This window comes from Trachymyrmex septentrionalis, unplaced genomic scaffold (assembly GCF_001594115.1).
Source record: "Trachymyrmex septentrionalis isolate Tsep2-gDNA-1 unplaced genomic scaffold, Tsep1.0 scaffold108, whole genome shotgun sequence".
NCBI lineage: Eukaryota > Metazoa > Arthropoda > Insecta > Hymenoptera > Formicidae > Trachymyrmex > Trachymyrmex septentrionalis.
In genome coordinates, this window is record NW_017304207.1 from 432,568 (window position 1) to 450,801 (window position 18,234).

General features: G+C 32.5%; 2 protein-coding genes across 3 annotated transcripts; both read left to right on the forward strand.

Moving 5' to 3' along the window:
* The first annotated feature begins 587 nt into the window (after window positions 1–587).
* On the forward strand, window positions 588–4,135 carry LOC108748064 (zinc finger BED domain-containing protein 1-like). The gene is given in 5 exon segments (XM_018486049.1): window positions 588–867; window positions 983–1,048; window positions 1,328–1,542; window positions 2,334–2,565; window positions 2,567–4,135. Coding segments are annotated over 4 exon segments (1,755 nt in total). The 5' UTR covers window positions 588–867; window positions 983–1,023; the 3' UTR covers window positions 3,850–4,135.
* Window positions 4,136–9,730: 5,595 nt separating this feature from the next.
* On the forward strand, window positions 9,731–16,683 carry LOC108747964 (coiled-coil domain-containing protein 34-like). 2 transcript variants are annotated; one of them, XM_018485879.1, is made up of 5 exons: window positions 9,731–10,127; window positions 10,685–10,988; window positions 11,058–11,479; window positions 11,784–11,924; window positions 16,382–16,683. In XM_018485879.1, exons 1-5 carry the CDS (start codon window positions 9,878–9,880, stop codon window positions 16,540–16,542), a joined length of 1,278 nt encoding a protein of 425 aa, XP_018341381.1. In that variant the 5' UTR covers window positions 9,731–9,877; the 3' UTR covers window positions 16,543–16,683. The 2 variants fall into 2 exon arrangements, with proteins under 2 accessions (XP_018341381.1, XP_018341392.1); XM_018485890.1 differs by having other exon boundaries at window positions 10,838–10,988.
* Window positions 16,684–18,234: the final 1,551 nt, after the last annotated feature.

Below are 18,234 nucleotides of genomic sequence, written 5' to 3' on the forward strand. Positions count from 1 at the left end.
TTTATCACTGCAGCTCGTGTTTATATATATTGTGAACATTTTGAGATAACGTCATACTTGTATAATTCAATGATTGTTACGGGGATGGTTGTCAGGAAGATTAAAGAAGATCAATATCAATAAAAAGATCAAGGAAATATTGAGCAAGTCTTTCACACCAGGATAAATAAGATTGTTTCTAATCCTCAGAAAAAAAGATACATTGGTCTGCAGAAGATATTTGTGTTGCACACACTTTAAGCCTTATTGCTTCACTTGAAATACTTTTAATCAGTTCTCAGTACAATACGTCTCTCTTATACCACAGTACGATTCTCCCCGAGTCCGTTCACGCTAGGGATGGTGATACAATATCGATATTTTGAAATATCGATATTTTGTAGCTAAAATATCGATATTTTGTATCGATATTTGAGATTCCGATATTTTCATGTATCGATACTAAGCATACATATATCGACATTCGATATTCATGATCTTTTCGGCCATAATCATCTGTGATAATAGTAGAGTTCTTAGAGGGACTCTAGTGCAGCCCGAAAGCAGCGCCACCACCGATAATTCGTCTCTCGAATCTCGAATGGCATCGATCATCTATTTATGTATTCTATTTTCGTGATATACTAAATCGGATCATACATATATTCGTATATATGTGTATAATATATACGAACATAGTGTGTATTGAACCAACTGCGGAGAAAATTATTTTTATGTTAAACTTGAGTTCTTTGAAGAACGATCTAAATCACTAGGATAAGTATATAATTATCGAGTTAGAACTCAGTACACAACAACCCACTGATTAACATACTGATTACCTCGTAACATACCTTTCTATGGGGAACATAACCTTTGTTTATTTTTGTAAGGATATGTGAAAAAAAGTATGGCCTAAAGGCGTAAATGATATAAAATATAAAAATCTGTTAGAAAATAACCATATTATTAATTGTTATTTTGTTTAAATTTGTGTTTGTAGTATATACCCGTTGTCTACCGAGATTACCGAGCTGTAAGTGAATGGAATCGAAATTTCCTAGCCGAGGTGAGATTTAAAATCTGTAACTTCCTACAAGTTCTGTTCCTATATTATTTCTTTGTTTGCACCTACAGAAATGCTTTTTATTTTACAGTTTTAGAGAAAAATGTTATAAAAATATCCTAACCTCAAATTATTGGCCAGTCAATCCAAATTCCACACTACGCAGTTACTAACGCACGTTACGCACTCTAACGTTCATATATCATTCTCCTAACTGATCCTTCAGAACAAATTATATTTAAACATATTTTATAAAAAAAAAATTGAAATAAAATGTTCTAGTGGCACCGAAAAATATATTGTGGAAGCATTTCATGAAAACAGAGGACGGAGGTACTTGCAATATGTGCCAACGGAATGTAAAAACGAGTGGTAACACTACAAATTTACAGCGACACATGGAACGATATCATCCTCAATTACTGGAAAGTGGTAATTCTGTTAGTTCTGTCACATCCAAAACACCTACAACTAATAAACGGAAAAGAGAACCCATGGTAATACTTTTAAACGACATACATTTTTAAAATAAATTTGTATAAAATCTTTTGATTTTTAATTCGTCTTTGCCCGTGCACATTTTCTTGAATAATTTTCGTCTCTCTTACCTCTTTTATAGATGGTATATATTGCTCAATTTTTTCTATATAAACTGTGTGATTTAAATATCCTATATCACATCAATAATCATCAAGTACTTATTTCTATAAATTTATTTTTTTCAGCAGTTGAATCGTATACAATTTCAATAATCGATCAAGTATTGAAATGGATTCAACCGGATCAAAATCAGAATTAAGAATTTAAAAAAAACGAATATCTAACTTGTGTTTAAAAACATTTTTATGCAATTAAAAACGAAACTATTTTATTTAGAATATTCAAATGCACATTTAGCCAAAAAACAATATTTGAAAATTAAAATCTATCTTTTGAAATACATTTTGCACAGAAAATTATTTTTTTGGCTTAGAATTTTAAGTTCCAAATAATTTAAGTAATATATGTGTATTGATAGACTTCTGAAGTAATCATGTACTTTCAGATAAATCATTTTCGTATTGAACGGCATTGAAATATGTTCAAGCATGGCTAAATATTTTTTTTCTTGATAATAATTTTGCTGAATCTTTCGATTATTGTTTTTTTTTTTACTTATTGTTTTGTTGATCTGTTTTTGTTGTTTTTTATTTTCTGTTTCATATACAACACTTCTTTTGATTTCATTTTTATTCTTATCAAATTTCGAAAATAAGAAAAAATTACATTAAATGACGATTTTTTACAGTCACAAACTATTGATGAAGAAGATGAAGGAGGATACATGTCGAATTCATCTGACGAATCGACGCCAATAAAAAAATTTAAAGGAGCAGCATCACGAAACTTCGAGAGTGAAAAAAGCAACATTCCAACATCTACTGGATTGAAACAGCCAACACTAAATGCAGTATTCGCGAAGCAAAAATCATTCGAAGTTAGATCGACAACGTTAAGAATTGAAACAAATAATTGGTTGTGGTTTTAATAAATGATATCTCATTTTTCATAAATATATTTTAGATAGAGGTTCGAAGGCAACTGAAATTACGGAGAAGATTATATATATGCTTGCCAAAGACAACCTACCTTTTGCTACAGTTGAAAAGGAGGGATTTCGATTACTTATGACAACCATGTCACCACTTTACAAAATTCCTTACAGATATACTGTGACTCGGTTGATTGAAGTAAAGTACGATTATTTATCGAAAATAATGAAAGAAAGATTATCATCGGTAAACGATATTTGTTTGACGGCAGATATATGGACAGATACATTGAATACGAAGAGCTACATTGGAGTAACAGCCCATTACATATTGAGAACACAGTTCAAATCTGTAACGATTGGCGTGACGGAATTAGAAGAAAATCATACGGCTGATTATCTGAAACACTGGCTTCTAAAAATTACCTCAGATTGGCGAATCGAGAAAGAAAATATAGTGGCTATAATTACCGACAATGCTAGTAATATAAGAAAAGCTGTTGTGGATGGCTTTGGCTCGGACAAACATCTGTTCTGTTTTGCTCACACTCTAAATTTGGTTCCTTCTAACGTTATAAAAAAGGATGAAATAATTAATAGTCTTTGCAAAAAAGTAAAAAGAATTGTTGGATATTTTAAAAATTCAGTTATTGCCGCAGATCAGTTACGAGAGCACAGTAATTTGAAATTAATACAAAGTATGGAAACGAGATGGAACTCAACATATGAAATGCTCGATCGGTTTATCAACTTGGCAGATAAAATTGGTTCTATTCTTCTTCACTGCCCTTCAGCTCCACCAATGTTAACTTCAGGTGAGCTCCAAACAATAAAAGAATTCGTCACTCTTTTAAAACCATTCGAAGAAGCAACGAAAATGATTTGTGGTGAAAAATACTTAACAGCCAGTAAGGTAATACTCGTAGTTAATACATTACATTTTAAATTAGAAAACTGTAAGCCAGCGAGTGAAATTGGAGAGCGTTTAAAAAAATTGTTGATTAAAGAATTCTCTAAAAGATTTAAAGATGTAGAATGTGTTTCTCTTCTTGCAATTGCGACGATCCTGGACCCACGTTTTAAAAAACTAAATTTCAGAAATAAAATTGCTTGTTCTAATGCAGTTGCTAAAATTTATAGAGCATTAAAAGAAGTTGAAATAGAGCAAGATATCCCTAACAATAATGACTCTGAAAATAAGGAAAATGTAGACAAGAAAAACGATTTTTGGGCTTTCCATAAAAATTTAGCAAGTGAATCGGTATCCAGATGAGATAACCGAGATAACGAAACATCTGACGAATTGAAATGCTATTTAAATCGGCCAGTTATCAACATGTCATCTTGTCCAATAAAATTCTGGAATAATCATCCTAACACGCGAATTTCGGCAGTAGCCAATCGTCATTTCACATTAGCTGGAACGTCTGTTCCTTCAGAACGTTTATTTTTCAAAGCTGGCATAATTTTAAATGAAGCACGAAATCGTTTAAGTGGCAAACATCTCAACCAACTGCTATTTTTAAATTCTTTGTCAATTGAAGATTGGTATGCATTATGAAGCAAAATATTTGAATGTACAGTTTATCAAATAAAACCTTTGTGATACTACCTGCCGTATTTTTTTGCATTAAATTAAAGACTTGTTAAGGAAGATCGATACACTAAAATCAGTTTTTCAAAAAACGATGTTACCGAAGGGAGAAAGAACTCTTTTTCTCGAAAAGAAAAATCGAAATCAGCAAAATTCATTAAATTAATAACTATTATTAATTACTGAAATTTTCTTCATAAAAAATAGTTTAAAACCTTTAACAATTAACGGATTGCAAACAATGGCAGCGTAATTTTCCAAGAAAATGATTCTCAACCCAACAACTTCTCTGAAAGAAATTCTATGAATTCAGTTTGTAACATTTAATTATTAAACAAATCATCAAATAAAAACTAATTTTTGTAAACAAATCGCTATATTTATCGTTAGACATTAAAACAAAAATAATGTTCAGATACGCTGTAAATAATCATTTTTTGAGAAAGTTAACCCTCATTGATTAAAATCCGTTAATTGTTCTTTAAGAAGAAAATTTCAGTAGTAAATAATGTTGTTAAATAAATGAATTTTTGAAGTTTGATATGAATTTTTACTTACAGTTCTTCAAAATTTAGACATTGCCAGCTGGGTCATTAATTAAGAACGGGGAACTCCCTCTGTTGATCCCCGTGCTTTCCCCTATTCATCTTAATGTGAAAGACAAAGACACCATAACGGGCTCTCCGCGCGAATTAATGACCCTAGGTGTACCGATATTGACTGATATTTCCAATATCGATATTCCACTTACCGATATTTTGCCGTATCGATATTTAAACTGATGATACGTATCGATACTAAATATCGATATTTTGCGATCGATACACCATCCCTAGTTCACGCTTCGTTCGAAATAACTCAAGGGGCCAATCAGGGGCCATCATTAGCAAGATTCCCTGTGACCTATAGATCAATCACACGGCAGAGAACTTATGATGTGAGCATCGCGTTATAATAGCGCCTCGACGTGGCTTTGAGCCAAATTAATTGAAAAGGGAGTCGTTAACTAGTTACACCTGAAATCTTCGTAGATGAAACCCATAGATGAACATTGTTGAAAAGCTCATCACAAGAAATTCAGAAATTGAAATCTAATGCAATTCCTACTGAACGCATAGGAACATCAGTAGCTCTGACGTGCACTTTCGTATATATGAAAATTAATTAATGATGTAACAGATGTAACAATATTATCATAGGTTTATTCATATTACATGTATACTATCAGCAATTGAGTAGCTGACACTGACTTACCTGAGGCGTCGCAAGAAATAAGTCATTCTTCGACAATAATCCATTCACATGATTATGGTAAGTTTTTAAGCATATAATAAATTAGAGCTTTCATATGAATAATGAATGCTCTAGTCCTTCGTAGAAGTACTTATAATAAATATTTCTATAAGCAATACAATACAAATTATAGATCAATATGGAACAAATCTAATTAAATGAGAGAGGATTTTTCTCATTTAATTAAAAATATTTTTCTTAGCTGACAACTACTCATATTTTATTAGAAAATATGAAATAATAAAAATTAATGAATTTACGCTGTCGTTTGTACAAACAACTCATTTTTAATACTTTCAGCATACAATCATGGAACTCGAACTGCAGAACAGCCCCACCTTTCAACATCAAGTCATTCCAACAACGAAGTCGTCAAAAGATAAACGCGTTTTATAAAATAAAAGTCAATGTCTTAGAAAGACAACTTTTAATGCTGATTAAAAAAATAAATGCATTTTTAATGCATACTAAAAAAAAAAATAGACTTTTAATGCAGACTAAACAAAAGAAAAGCAGTATCAATATCAATAAAAAAATCAAGGAAATATTGAGCAAGTCTTTCACACCAGGACAAATAAGATTGTTTCTTAATCCTCAGAAAAAAAGACACATTGGTCTGCAGAAGATATTTGTGTTGCAATTTCAATGCGCTCCGTCCAAAGGCCTACAGATATTTACGTATATATGCGCGAAATATTCCTCTTCCTGGACTATCAACTGAGGAAATGGGTAGCTGGTTTTTGCTTAAATGAAGGCATTTTGCAAGATGTCCTGCATATAATATAGATGCATCAATTTTATCACGAAATAAATGAAATTTTTCTTTTTTATCATCACCGTTCAATAGAACTTTGGAAACTGATCTTTGGAGGTGGTATCAAGAGTATCATCAGAGAATATTATCGTGAAACTCGTACTTATTTCCGCGCCTCTACAACCTGTGCATGAAATTTCTGCACTGACACTTCAGCAATAAATAAACCCGTATTGGAGTAAAAAATATAAAAATTTAGCATTTATAAAATATTTCTTTTGGTTCATAAATTAGTTACAATTAAAAATTGATTTAGTTTTATTTTCCTAACAAAATACGTGTATACAATTACATAAGTTTGAAAATGATTACGTTTTGTGTCAAGATAGAGGTAAGTTTGCGGTACTTTATAAATCTAGTAGTGACTTTACATGTGGCCGAGAGTGCCAGGCAACGTCGAAGACAGACGTAATATATTGGATTGACTTACTTTAGTGATTCCCGCGAGCGACAGCGTAACTCACCATTTTCTAGGGTTCTTGACGGCCATGTGGCGGTTGGCGTTCATATGGCAACTCGTTCGTCGTAACACTTACACTAATATTTTTAGGGAAATGGAATCTGAGAGGATATGATTAGGAATCTAAAGTAATTTCTCGAGCACTTACAAATATGTTTATTCAATTATTAAAATTTCTAAGTTTGAATCTTTACAAAGTAATATCTATATATATGTGTATGCGTGTCGCTTCTTACATATGTAGATTAATCACTGAACTTTATTTTCTTGCGTAATCAGTGACAATTACTACTACATTTACTTGGTTACAAGCTTTATTGGGAATAATCGTAGTAAATTACATTAGTACTACTAAACATTAATTACTAATTATCATTAATTTTATATAGTTATCGAATTTTAAATAATTAAATGATAGAAATAGAAGAACATCATCGTGTTACTTTTTAAATTATGTAATTTTAAAAAATTACGTTTTAATCTGAAACGATCCATTGCATGATTTATATGTTTTAATTACATGATTTCGTTATATAACTTTGTCATTTTTTTTTCAGTAGTTATTTTCACTTACACGTGCCTTTTATCACTTTTTACGATTATTTACTACTGTCAGGAAGGATAAGTATAGTTTACGTCCATTTTTACAAATGTTATAAAGCAATCTCATCATTTTGTTTTATCCAAATTATCTTTATTTATAAATATACGCAATAAAAATTAACGTATCATAATGGTACGCAAAAAAAATTAATGTATCATTTCTCGCTTCTGACGTCACGATCAATTCAATATAGCTGTAATGATTCTTGAAGAGCCTTAATTAGAAATTATAGCTACAAGCACGCGATAACAAATTCCACTAATGTTAAAATAAACTGATAATTAAATTACTTGGTTAAAAATTATGGATTAACTAAAAGCACATAGTAGTAAATTATCTCAAAGTTACGATAATGTTAGAAATATATATGTTAACATCTACAGAATGCTAACAAAAACTTGTAAAACTCTAAGAAAGCTCAATGAGAAAATGATGGATAAGGATTGAATCGGATTAGCAATATTTTTAGAAAATGAACACGTGGTTTATACTTAAATAAAGTCGTGGAAGCCATCACTCAACTTGATCCGCTCGGTCGGAAGTCCAAAAACAGAGTGTCAGAGAACATAGAAGAACTTAGTCCCAAAGGATTAGGCTGGATCAAGTATCCTACGCCCCACTCCTTAGGGCATATTTCTATGCGAGACGCTGCCGCGCGGGGTTAGGCATTAGGATGCGGTTACATGCGCGATACAGTAACTAATTAGCAGAGAGAAACCTGAGAAAAGATGATGACGGTCCAAAACCTGTAATCGCAAAATGCTGCCGCGCACTACTGCCCTCTGACATAGTGGATGTAAACTACATAGCAACATTCATTTTTCTTTCGGCACATCGCCATTTTTCAACGCTGGAGATGATAAATCAATATTTGATTTATATAATTGTGTTACATGTAGTACGATTAAAAAGTGGGTGATGTGCCGAAAGAAAAATGGATGCTATCATAGGATGCGAATCAACTAATCAAAATCTTTCCTTTCCTCTCATTCCCTAGAAAAGAAAGATTTTGATTGATTGATTCTTTTATGCATTACTTGTTATGCAAGAGTTTGTGCTGTGGCCATTACGGAATTCGAATAAATGTTTAGATAATACCAATGAGACCACATTAGTTTACAGAAAATAAATAATTATTCGATTTAAAAAAATGATACTTAAATTAAGTATAATTTTTTTGAATTGAACAAATATTTATTTACTATAAGTAAATAACTTCATTAGTACTATCTAAACAAATATTTATTCAAATTCCGTGAATTTTTTTTCAGTGCAAAATTGTGCAATATTCAGAATACTATAATTCGGTGAAAAATCATCGCAAATAAAAAATAAAAAAAACATTTGGAGCTTGGAATCTCTACTTTTGAAATTCGTAATTGATATTTCGTATTTAAATCGATGATTCGTATTTGAATCTAACTAATCTATCTAATCCTTTACAGAGCTATGCGTGACACAAATAGATATTGGTCAAATCTGAAAATTTTGTACAAATTTTACAAGTATCTATAACATGAGGTAAAAATCACGCAAAAATGCGGTTTACAGCAATCGAAAGAATATACCTTTACCTTTAAATTATGTTTTATTGATCGTTATACGATTTTTTTTCACTGAGTTATTGAATGTTGAAGAAAAAATGATCATGTTTGTTTCAATGTTGAATAACTCGATATAAAAAATCATACAATGTTCAATAAAAAAAGTAAATTAAAGATAAAGATTCATTCTTTCGACTGTCATAAACCGTACATTTGTGTGATTTTTATTTCACGCCATAGATCTTTGTAAAATTTGTATAAAATTTTCAGATTTGACGGATCCATTTGTGTCCGTTGTGTATTTCCATAAAAAATCAGCCAGATTGAAATATCAGTTACCAATTTCGAAAATAAAGATTTTAACCTTTAAAATGCTTTTCGAAAAATCTCGTTATGACTCTTTTTACGAAGTTACTCTATTTTGAAATTAAAAGGATCATTTAGAATTAGCATTACAAAAAGCCAAATTCAAAATTTACGTATATATCTGCGAAAAATAATTACGAAACAATGTTTAAGAAAGCGTTTTAAAGTTTAAATTCAAATGCTTTAAATCATGTTTCTATATAAAAATTTTATTACAAACCATGCTAATTTGAAGTGGATCTTGCAAAATTTAAAAATAAACTTCAACTTTGATGACGTGCACGGAATAAAAAAATCTCCTCAGTTTTGTGCCCTGAAAAAAGTTCTCATATCCTTTCTCAAGTTTCTATCTGATTATACTCAAGTATCATGACTAGATGACAGAAAGGAGCCACATTGCTTTTTGCACGATGGCTAACTTCTGATTGATTGAATAAATTAACTATTGCGCATCTTTGAAATTGGTTTACCTTGTCTTCTTCCACCACGGATTCGTCATTGTTCTCTAAAAAATGCAGCATCGGATGATTTCTCAAACGAGTAACAACATTTCCGTAATAACATTTTACACGCAGTTGAATCGCAACGAAACGATGATTGTGTTTCGTCGAACGATATAATAATAAATGAGTTGTCGTCAAAGGCCTGCAATGATGACCAATGATAACGACATTGATAACTGGAAAACGGGATTCAATTCTAATGAATTTGTTCGAAAGAGGTTTGGTCTCGTCGATCATGTCGATTCCGACGAAGATATGACTTTGACGCGAGTGAAACACTCGAGTTCCGGTTCCGAGATCCGTTACATCAACCCTGCTATTTATACAGAATCTATCAACGAAGAAGAATCTGAAAGCGATCGTGAACAGGAAGGTTGCTGTCAAATTTAAATTAGAAGATTGAGGAAATCCAAGCAAAACAACAAGTCATGATAATGTCAAAATGACATTAAAAAGAATCGGTAATGATTGAAAAATGACTTTTAATGATCATTTTGAAATCATTTTGATATAATTTTGATATTATAATGCCTTGTTATTCTGCTTGAACTCAACCTTTTAGATCCTTTTTGAATAAAATTTTAAAAATTAAAGTAATTTCTAACCGAACCAGATAAATAGTAAGTAAAAGAGTAGTAAAAGTAATAGTTAAAGGAAAAGAAGAATCTTTAGTAGAACACAAAGTCAAAATGACTTAAAAATTAATAAAAATCATTTTTTAATCAATAATAATGTATTTTAACATCATTTTGACATTATCATGACTTGTTATTCTATTTGGAATGACAATTGCAAAACCAGAATCAATATAGAACAGCTTTATTATAATCAGTAAACATTTTAATAGGAATATTCTCCTTCTTTTGAGGGTTCATATTTCTTTGTAATTGAATTCCTGTAGCAATACTTTGCGAGTTCATTTCTTTGTAGGATATTGTAACGGAAACTTGATTGACACAAATCGTTGCGATTTTAATGCTTCGACAATCGACCTATCTGTCGCAAAGGATACAACAAGCACTGATCACGTAAACGAACACTTGGGACAGAGCACCTATAGGTGTTATTCAACATCCTTTCCAGATGCTACGTTGCCTCTTGAATTATCCACTACTCGGTCCACAATCTCGTCTGGAAGAAATACACGAATGGAGCGACGATGCAAGATTGATAGCATCTCTGTTGATCAAAATAAAGTGAACATTGATCAGAATGAGACGACAAAACATGACAAGTACGTTTGTTTCACAATACAATTTTTATTTAATCGTTGAAGTATATATGTGAGAGTACGATGTCGCAGGTATGATGTCCTAGATGGTCGCCAGATCGTGCGAATTTCCACGACGTCGCTCTCGGTTGAATCAAGTATCAGCAATCATCATCAGATATCAGACCTTGACAGAAGGATCGCCCATTCAGAATGGATGCGCAAGAAACATGAGGCCGCACAGCGGACGAGGGAGAAAGAGGAACTCGCTTTGAAAAAGCGACAGGAGGAAGAAGAGAGGGAGGCGCAAAAAAAGGAAGAGAGAGCGCGTTTGGAAAGGGAGAACTTTCTCAAATGGATCGAAAGGAAAAGGCAGCAGGAACTGGACAGAAGAGCAATGCTCGAGAATGAGTTGGAATTGCAGAGGCGTTTGAAGGAGATTGAGGATAATCTTGCCGGTGCAAAGACCACATATCTTCGTCGATGGTTTCATAAAAAGAAGGAGGAACAGACGGGTGCGACACGTCGCTTGGTCCAATGCTATGCTTAGTTTACATCGTACACTTGATATACATATTAACTAATAACTTTCTATTAAATTATTTTAATTTCAGCAATATATTCAAAAAATGATCCACTAAATTGGTACAATATGCATTAAAATGATTAATTAAATACACATGTACATGTTAATACATATTGCCAAAAATTAATATAATTTAATAGAAAGTTATTAGTTAGTAATGATGTATTTAAACTAAGATACAGCCGTTTGGCAAAACGCTAAGATGATAAAAATTGACATGTCTTGTTTTGCAGCCCAGCGTAAGCAGCAGGAGATGAGACAGAAGAAGATGGATGAAGAGCGCGAGAGGAGATTGGAGCAAAGCACAAAGGCATACGAGAAGTGGCGAGAAAACTCTAAGAACAAACCTAAGCCTGCCACCCAAGGATTACTTCGTACGTAACATACAATATAGTAACATATAATAATTAACAAACAACAAAGCGCTCGGTGCAAATGCAAGCTCAAAGATTTTTGAGTAAAATAATTATTTATTATTACATCTTCAATTATATATATATATATATATTGACATATCGCTTCCTTACTTTAAAAATGACAAAATTAAAAAAATTAAGTTTTTCAGAATAAGAAAAAACTATTTTTTAACTTTACACAGAAAATAATATTAACTAATCAAATAACAAAAAGAATATATTCTCCCAGGAAATGAAAATGGATTAAAATGGATTAAAATTTTTTTAATGCGTAAAAACTTTAAATTCATAAAAATGGATTGAATGGATTGAAATGGATTGGGTCCGAGCTGACACTAATTTAATATTCGAAAAAAAAATACATTCGCATTTAAGGGTTACAAATTTTATTCCCTAAGTTATTTATAATAATTATACCTGAAATTAACTACTTTAAATTGGTTTTAAAAAACGCACTTTAGGAATTCGAATCAGGAATTTTGGGATCTCTGGATTATGAATCTTCTACGTTACCTGTTTTACCACTTTTTCAATTTTTGTAAATGTGTTATGCATTCTCTACTTCAATTACAACCAGCTAAATCAGTGCACGAAATTATATAGACATAATAAAAATATCATTATTCAACAGATATAATAAAATATAATCAATTTACATTACTATAAGATAACATTGGGTAAGTGTCGGATAATCTAATCTCGCTTGGTCGATGTCGCGCGCCGTGATCAGTGTAATATTCGGGCTGTGTTCGACTTGGTTTGTCACGAGTATTCACATTCAATCGTTCATTTTATTTCTAATAAAAATAGAAACAAAAGAACATAGCTCAATTATTTTTACGCTACTTTTTTTAACTTAGTTGGATTAAAACAAAAAATTTCCAACTTATAATTTTAAATAATTTAAGTAGCATTTATGGTCCATTTTAAAAGAAAAACTTTTTTTTTATGTAATTGGATTGGAAAAAACTGCATTTTCTATTCAGAATTTTGAATTGAGCAGTATTCACAATGCACAGAAATAGCTGATATTATTTTTTAATTTAACTGGATTGAAAAACTGCATTTCCTATTCACAATTTTGAATTGAGCAGCATTCATAATAGTGCACACAAAATACTATAATATTATTTTTAGATTGAAAGGCATAGAGATATGCTCTATGCAACTCCTGTAAATGAATAAAAATGCATTCAGGATTGAAAAAGCATAGACATTTGCTTTATACAATTTTTATAATGAATAAATATTAGCATTCAGAATTGAAAAGGATTTATTTTTTAACATTCATGAATCCATATTTCTAAAAATCTGAATCCATTTCAATCCATTCTCGTTTGCTGGATAGTCGATAATACAGACGGCTTTCCCCTTAAGGGAATCCTAAAGCGAACCTCGAACTCTAACGAAATCATCAGAGATCACGCCGCGCATCGACATGTTTTTATATACTACCACATCAATATCTCACGCAACCTATAAAATGCAGTCGCACATTCGTGTCAATTTTCGTATAACAAATTTGTCGCGATAAAGCGTTTAAATCTAATTCTAAAAACTTGACGTAATTTGTTCGTGCAAACTACGTGTCTGGGAACCACTATTTCGTATGTACAGATTGCAAAGCATTTATTTCAAGCAAATGTTGTCACGACTTGACAGCTGAGACGCCATGTTACACTAAGAAATCGTAAAAAATATATCAATTTTTAAATTTTTTATAATTCTAGGCATAGACTCCACTTCCTAGACATGTATTAATGCATATACTTTAATCCTGAAAAAGAATTTTCAAATCGGTGAAAGAGAAAAAAGTATTTGTTATACAAAAATTACATGATTTAATCGGTAAAACAAGAGGCTTTAGGATCCCCTTAAGGGGATGCTGAATTGTTGGCCGAATTTGATCGAGATCGATAGTACAGACCTTTTTTAATTCCAAATTCGATAATCTTCTCGATAATAATCTCAAGTGATATTTTTACCAATAATACTAAGCGCTTATTGGACTATAGACAACTAGGTCCAAGATGGCCGTAAAATAGCCAATAGGAAAGCTGTCGGTAAGATAAAAGAAATGTGCTACTTTAGTAATATAGAGCTTTAATACAAAGGCATGAGCCCATCCGTATACGGTCGCGCTTCGACCAGCTTTGGGCGGTAGAAGAGAGCGATATCTTCGACCTTCTTGCTGAGCGCTTATTTCAAGTAACCGAAAATAATTTTTCGGCAATCTCGGCCACCCGATGTGTGTCGATAAGGAACAATTCAGATAATATGTAACTTTTAATAAATTGTAATCATATGCATTTTCGGTCACTTGAAATAAGCGGTCAGCAAGAAGGATGGAGATACCGCTCTCTTCTATCGCTCGAAGCTGGTCGAAGTATGACCACATACGAACATAGACTTATGACTTTGTGTGTGTCACGACAGTGGCTCAACCGCCGCTTACCACTGTATCCCTTCCACATGCTGTAAAATGCTGTAAACGAACTGGAAATGGCATCACTGCTCCGGTACCTATCATGGAACATATCGAAATGAATTTCGATCGGAATTCGGAGGTGCCCAGATCTAGTCCCGAATCGCGAGTATTAGACCAAGCTAGTACACGTTATTAAATAGTACAAAAAAATCCGAGCACGCTTTATACGCTTGGTTCATTTTGAATCGTTTATTAAACTCGCCTTAAACTATTAAGTTCAGGTTAAAATTAGAATTAGAGGTTCTATATCTTGAAAAGTATAAGTGACATTATGTCACCTAACTTAATCTGTTCTGAGACAGATCGGTTTAAATATATAAGAATATATATTTAAATATTTAGTCGGTGTCAATTTGATACGCGTAGTAAACGAAGGAATAATCACTTAACGTAATCGTGGGATTAATAAAGTTCCCGAAATCATTATAAAATTAATATGAAATTCCGGTATATAATCCAATAATTACATATATTAATTAATTATATTAATTACTATGACAAATAATTGTGTAATATTAGATAAAATAATTTATTTGATCAATGACTTCAGATATAGTAAAGAAAATTATTTGTTATTAGATAAAGTTGTACGAAACAAATGAAATCATGTAATCTGTAAGACAATAGATCTGTTTTCTGTAGATGAACTAGTATACGAGGTCTGGCTATTAAATAACGAGACTGCTTATGAAAAAGAGTTTTATTTTAAAAATTATTCTACAATTGAATGCTCCCCTTCAATGTACCCCCCTCCCCTCGCCACACACCGTTCCATTCGTTTTTTCCATTGGTCAAAGCAATACTGGAAGTCTTCTTTTGTAAGAGCATTTAGGAGCTCCGCCGATTTTCGCTTCACCTTTTCCATCGACTCGAACCGGGTTCCTTTTAAGGCAGACTTGATCTTCGGAAACAGGAAAAAGTCACAGGGTGCTAAATCAGGCGAGTACGGCGCGTGTTCGAGCACTGGAGTGCCTCTAGCGGCTAAATAACGCTTCACAGACAGCGCGTTATGGGCAGGTGCGTTGTCCTGGTGTAAGATCCACGACTTGTTTTTCCACAACTCCGGCCGTTTCTTACGAACTCGCTCTCGCAGTGTTGCCAAAACTGTCAAATAGTAAGTTTGGTTTACAGTTTGACCCTCTGGAACCCATTCAGTCATTTCATTGATTTTGGTCACTGTTTGCGGAGTTGAAACAGAGACAGGTCGACCTGGACGTTGGTCATCTTCGGTGCTCTCTCGGCCTTCAGAAAACCGTTTATACCATTCGAAAACACGCGCACGAGATAGAGAATTCTCACCATAGGCCTCTTTCAACAACTTATAGCACTCAGTCGGAGTTTTTTTTAATTTAACGAGAAATTTCACATTGATCCGTTGCTCGTGTTTTTCGTCACACATTGTTGTCGGCACGAGAAAAAAACAAGTTCGTTTCTAACCTCTATAGAAAAAATACTACTACTGCGACAAAAACGTGTTTTCGTACTGGAATAGTAGACACTTCCAGCTATCCAACGTTGCATTCGTTTCCCACCCTACCCCTCTAGGACGCCTTCTGCGCGCGCAGTCTCGTTATTTAATAGCCAGACCTCGTACACTTTGTCGAAAGCGAGAAAGAGAGTTCTAGAGCAGTCTAGTGCAGGAACAGAAAACAGATCAAATATTTCAATTAATGGTTACCCCGTCAGTACTAATCAATTTAGGCCCGATTGCACCAACGTTATTTTGACTTTAAGCAAGGTTTGAAAAAATTCACTTTCTGTCTTTAAAATCGAAAGAGAGGCAAGGATAGACAAACTTTTAAGATCGTTTAAAGTCAAAGTAATGTTGGTGCAACCGGGCCTTAATGATGTAAAAGAGATCTGTATTGACTAAACTCGCTATGATTAAAAACACTATATTAAAATGAACTAATGCGTTATCTTATAGCTCATCAGAAAGCAAAGCCAGCATACATAAATCCAATTCCTTGGCAATCGATCGTGGAGATTGATCCCGATGAAACACAAGAGGACACGCTTCACGAGAAAAAAAGAAATATAAATCAGTTGAAAATAAATGACAAAAAAACAATCATAGCGCATCAATGATTGCAGCCGAGAAGATCCATTAAAATATTAGAAGAGTAAGATTTAAATAGAAGAATTTATAGTGTAACAAATCAAAAAATTTTTTTGACAATTTTTCTTGCTGTTCAATTAATCAAGTCATTTAAAGTCTTAAAATATTTAATTACAAAGATGCATGAAATTTATGTCTTCTATCATTCTCGTAAAGCAGAATTTGAAAATTACATTTCTCTTGGCTATAATTCTACTTTCTCGTCTACTGAATATAAATAAAGATAATATATCATAAGATCTCGCATTTTGATTGATACTTGTCAATTTGATTAAAGTGATTTTAATGATATAGGTTTATTCACACATTTAATGACAACCTGTGCTACATAATACAAAGTATTTGATTATAACAAGACAAAGCAGACTTCGTGGCTTTGCAATCGGTCTCTCTCTCTCTCTCTCTCCCCCCTTCCCTTCCTCTCTCCCCTCTCTCCTCTCTCTCATAATTATCAAACTTCAGCCTCATACACCTTCAGTCCCTCTAACACGAGAAGAATATACCTATTATTTCGTAAACCGTTAATCGAGTATAGTACGAGAAATATCGCGTGAGAACTTTTCTCAACATCTATTTGCTATACGAGTACATAAGATACATTATCTTCCTTGGACAACAACTCTTTTTTTAACTAAATGTCTTAGTCGTTTTCGTTCACACACTCGTTATCAAATTATATACAATACTCTCTTTTGCATTCTTATGATCCTAAGCGCATCCTACCGTATAATTTATAATCGAAATGGCAAATTTTTCGAGAATCGAGCAATATTGAGTTAAGAAAATAGAGTGGATGTTTTACGTAAATGCGTACGAGTGTGTACATATAAGTAGGTATGCAGTAAATATTGTTTTTTGTACATTGTATTCTGGTATACACATATAAGTAATTTACAGTCTAACGCTCTTTATTCTTCATGTAATATCTCGCTGATCGTTTTCCGAATAGAGAAAGGTAATAAAGCAATGATTCGTGAAGATAATGTGCGAATATATATGTGCGTATACCTATATATTGTTTTTAAGGACGACGATAGTACCTTCCTTTTATCCCATTGCAACTGCTAAACGCAATTATTCCAAATTGATCAATTCAACGTCATCAAACAAATGCCATTTCATGTACTTCAACGTTAAATTGATTTTTTTTGATGTATAAAAAAAGTATTAGTAACATTACACTTACTTTTACTAAGTTCTATTAGAACCTTAAAATATGGATTCTTTTCGATTATATGAACATATTGCATTTTTGGAAAAAATAAGTACCTAAGAAGGAATTGATTCATTCGATAGGTAATTCATTCTGCGAATGAAATAAATTCCACATTTTCGAAATATAAGAATTACTTTAGAAAATACTTTACATTTTTTAGAAAAATCTACATCTCTTTATATCATAATTAAGGCTCCGCGGCGGCCATGTTGGAATTGTGACGTCAGAAGCGAGGAATGACACGTAAATTTATGCTGCAAGTTATTTATTAGGTGTACAAAAAAGTTCTGAGCTTTAGATTTGATACAACCGAAATAACAATTTAAATTTTATATATCTTCCCGCCCTTTTGGGGTTTTAAAACAGTAACATTTAACCTCCTGAAATGCGATACGGTTTGGCGTTTGATGCACATAACCTCAAAAATCAGTAGTGTTCACGATGG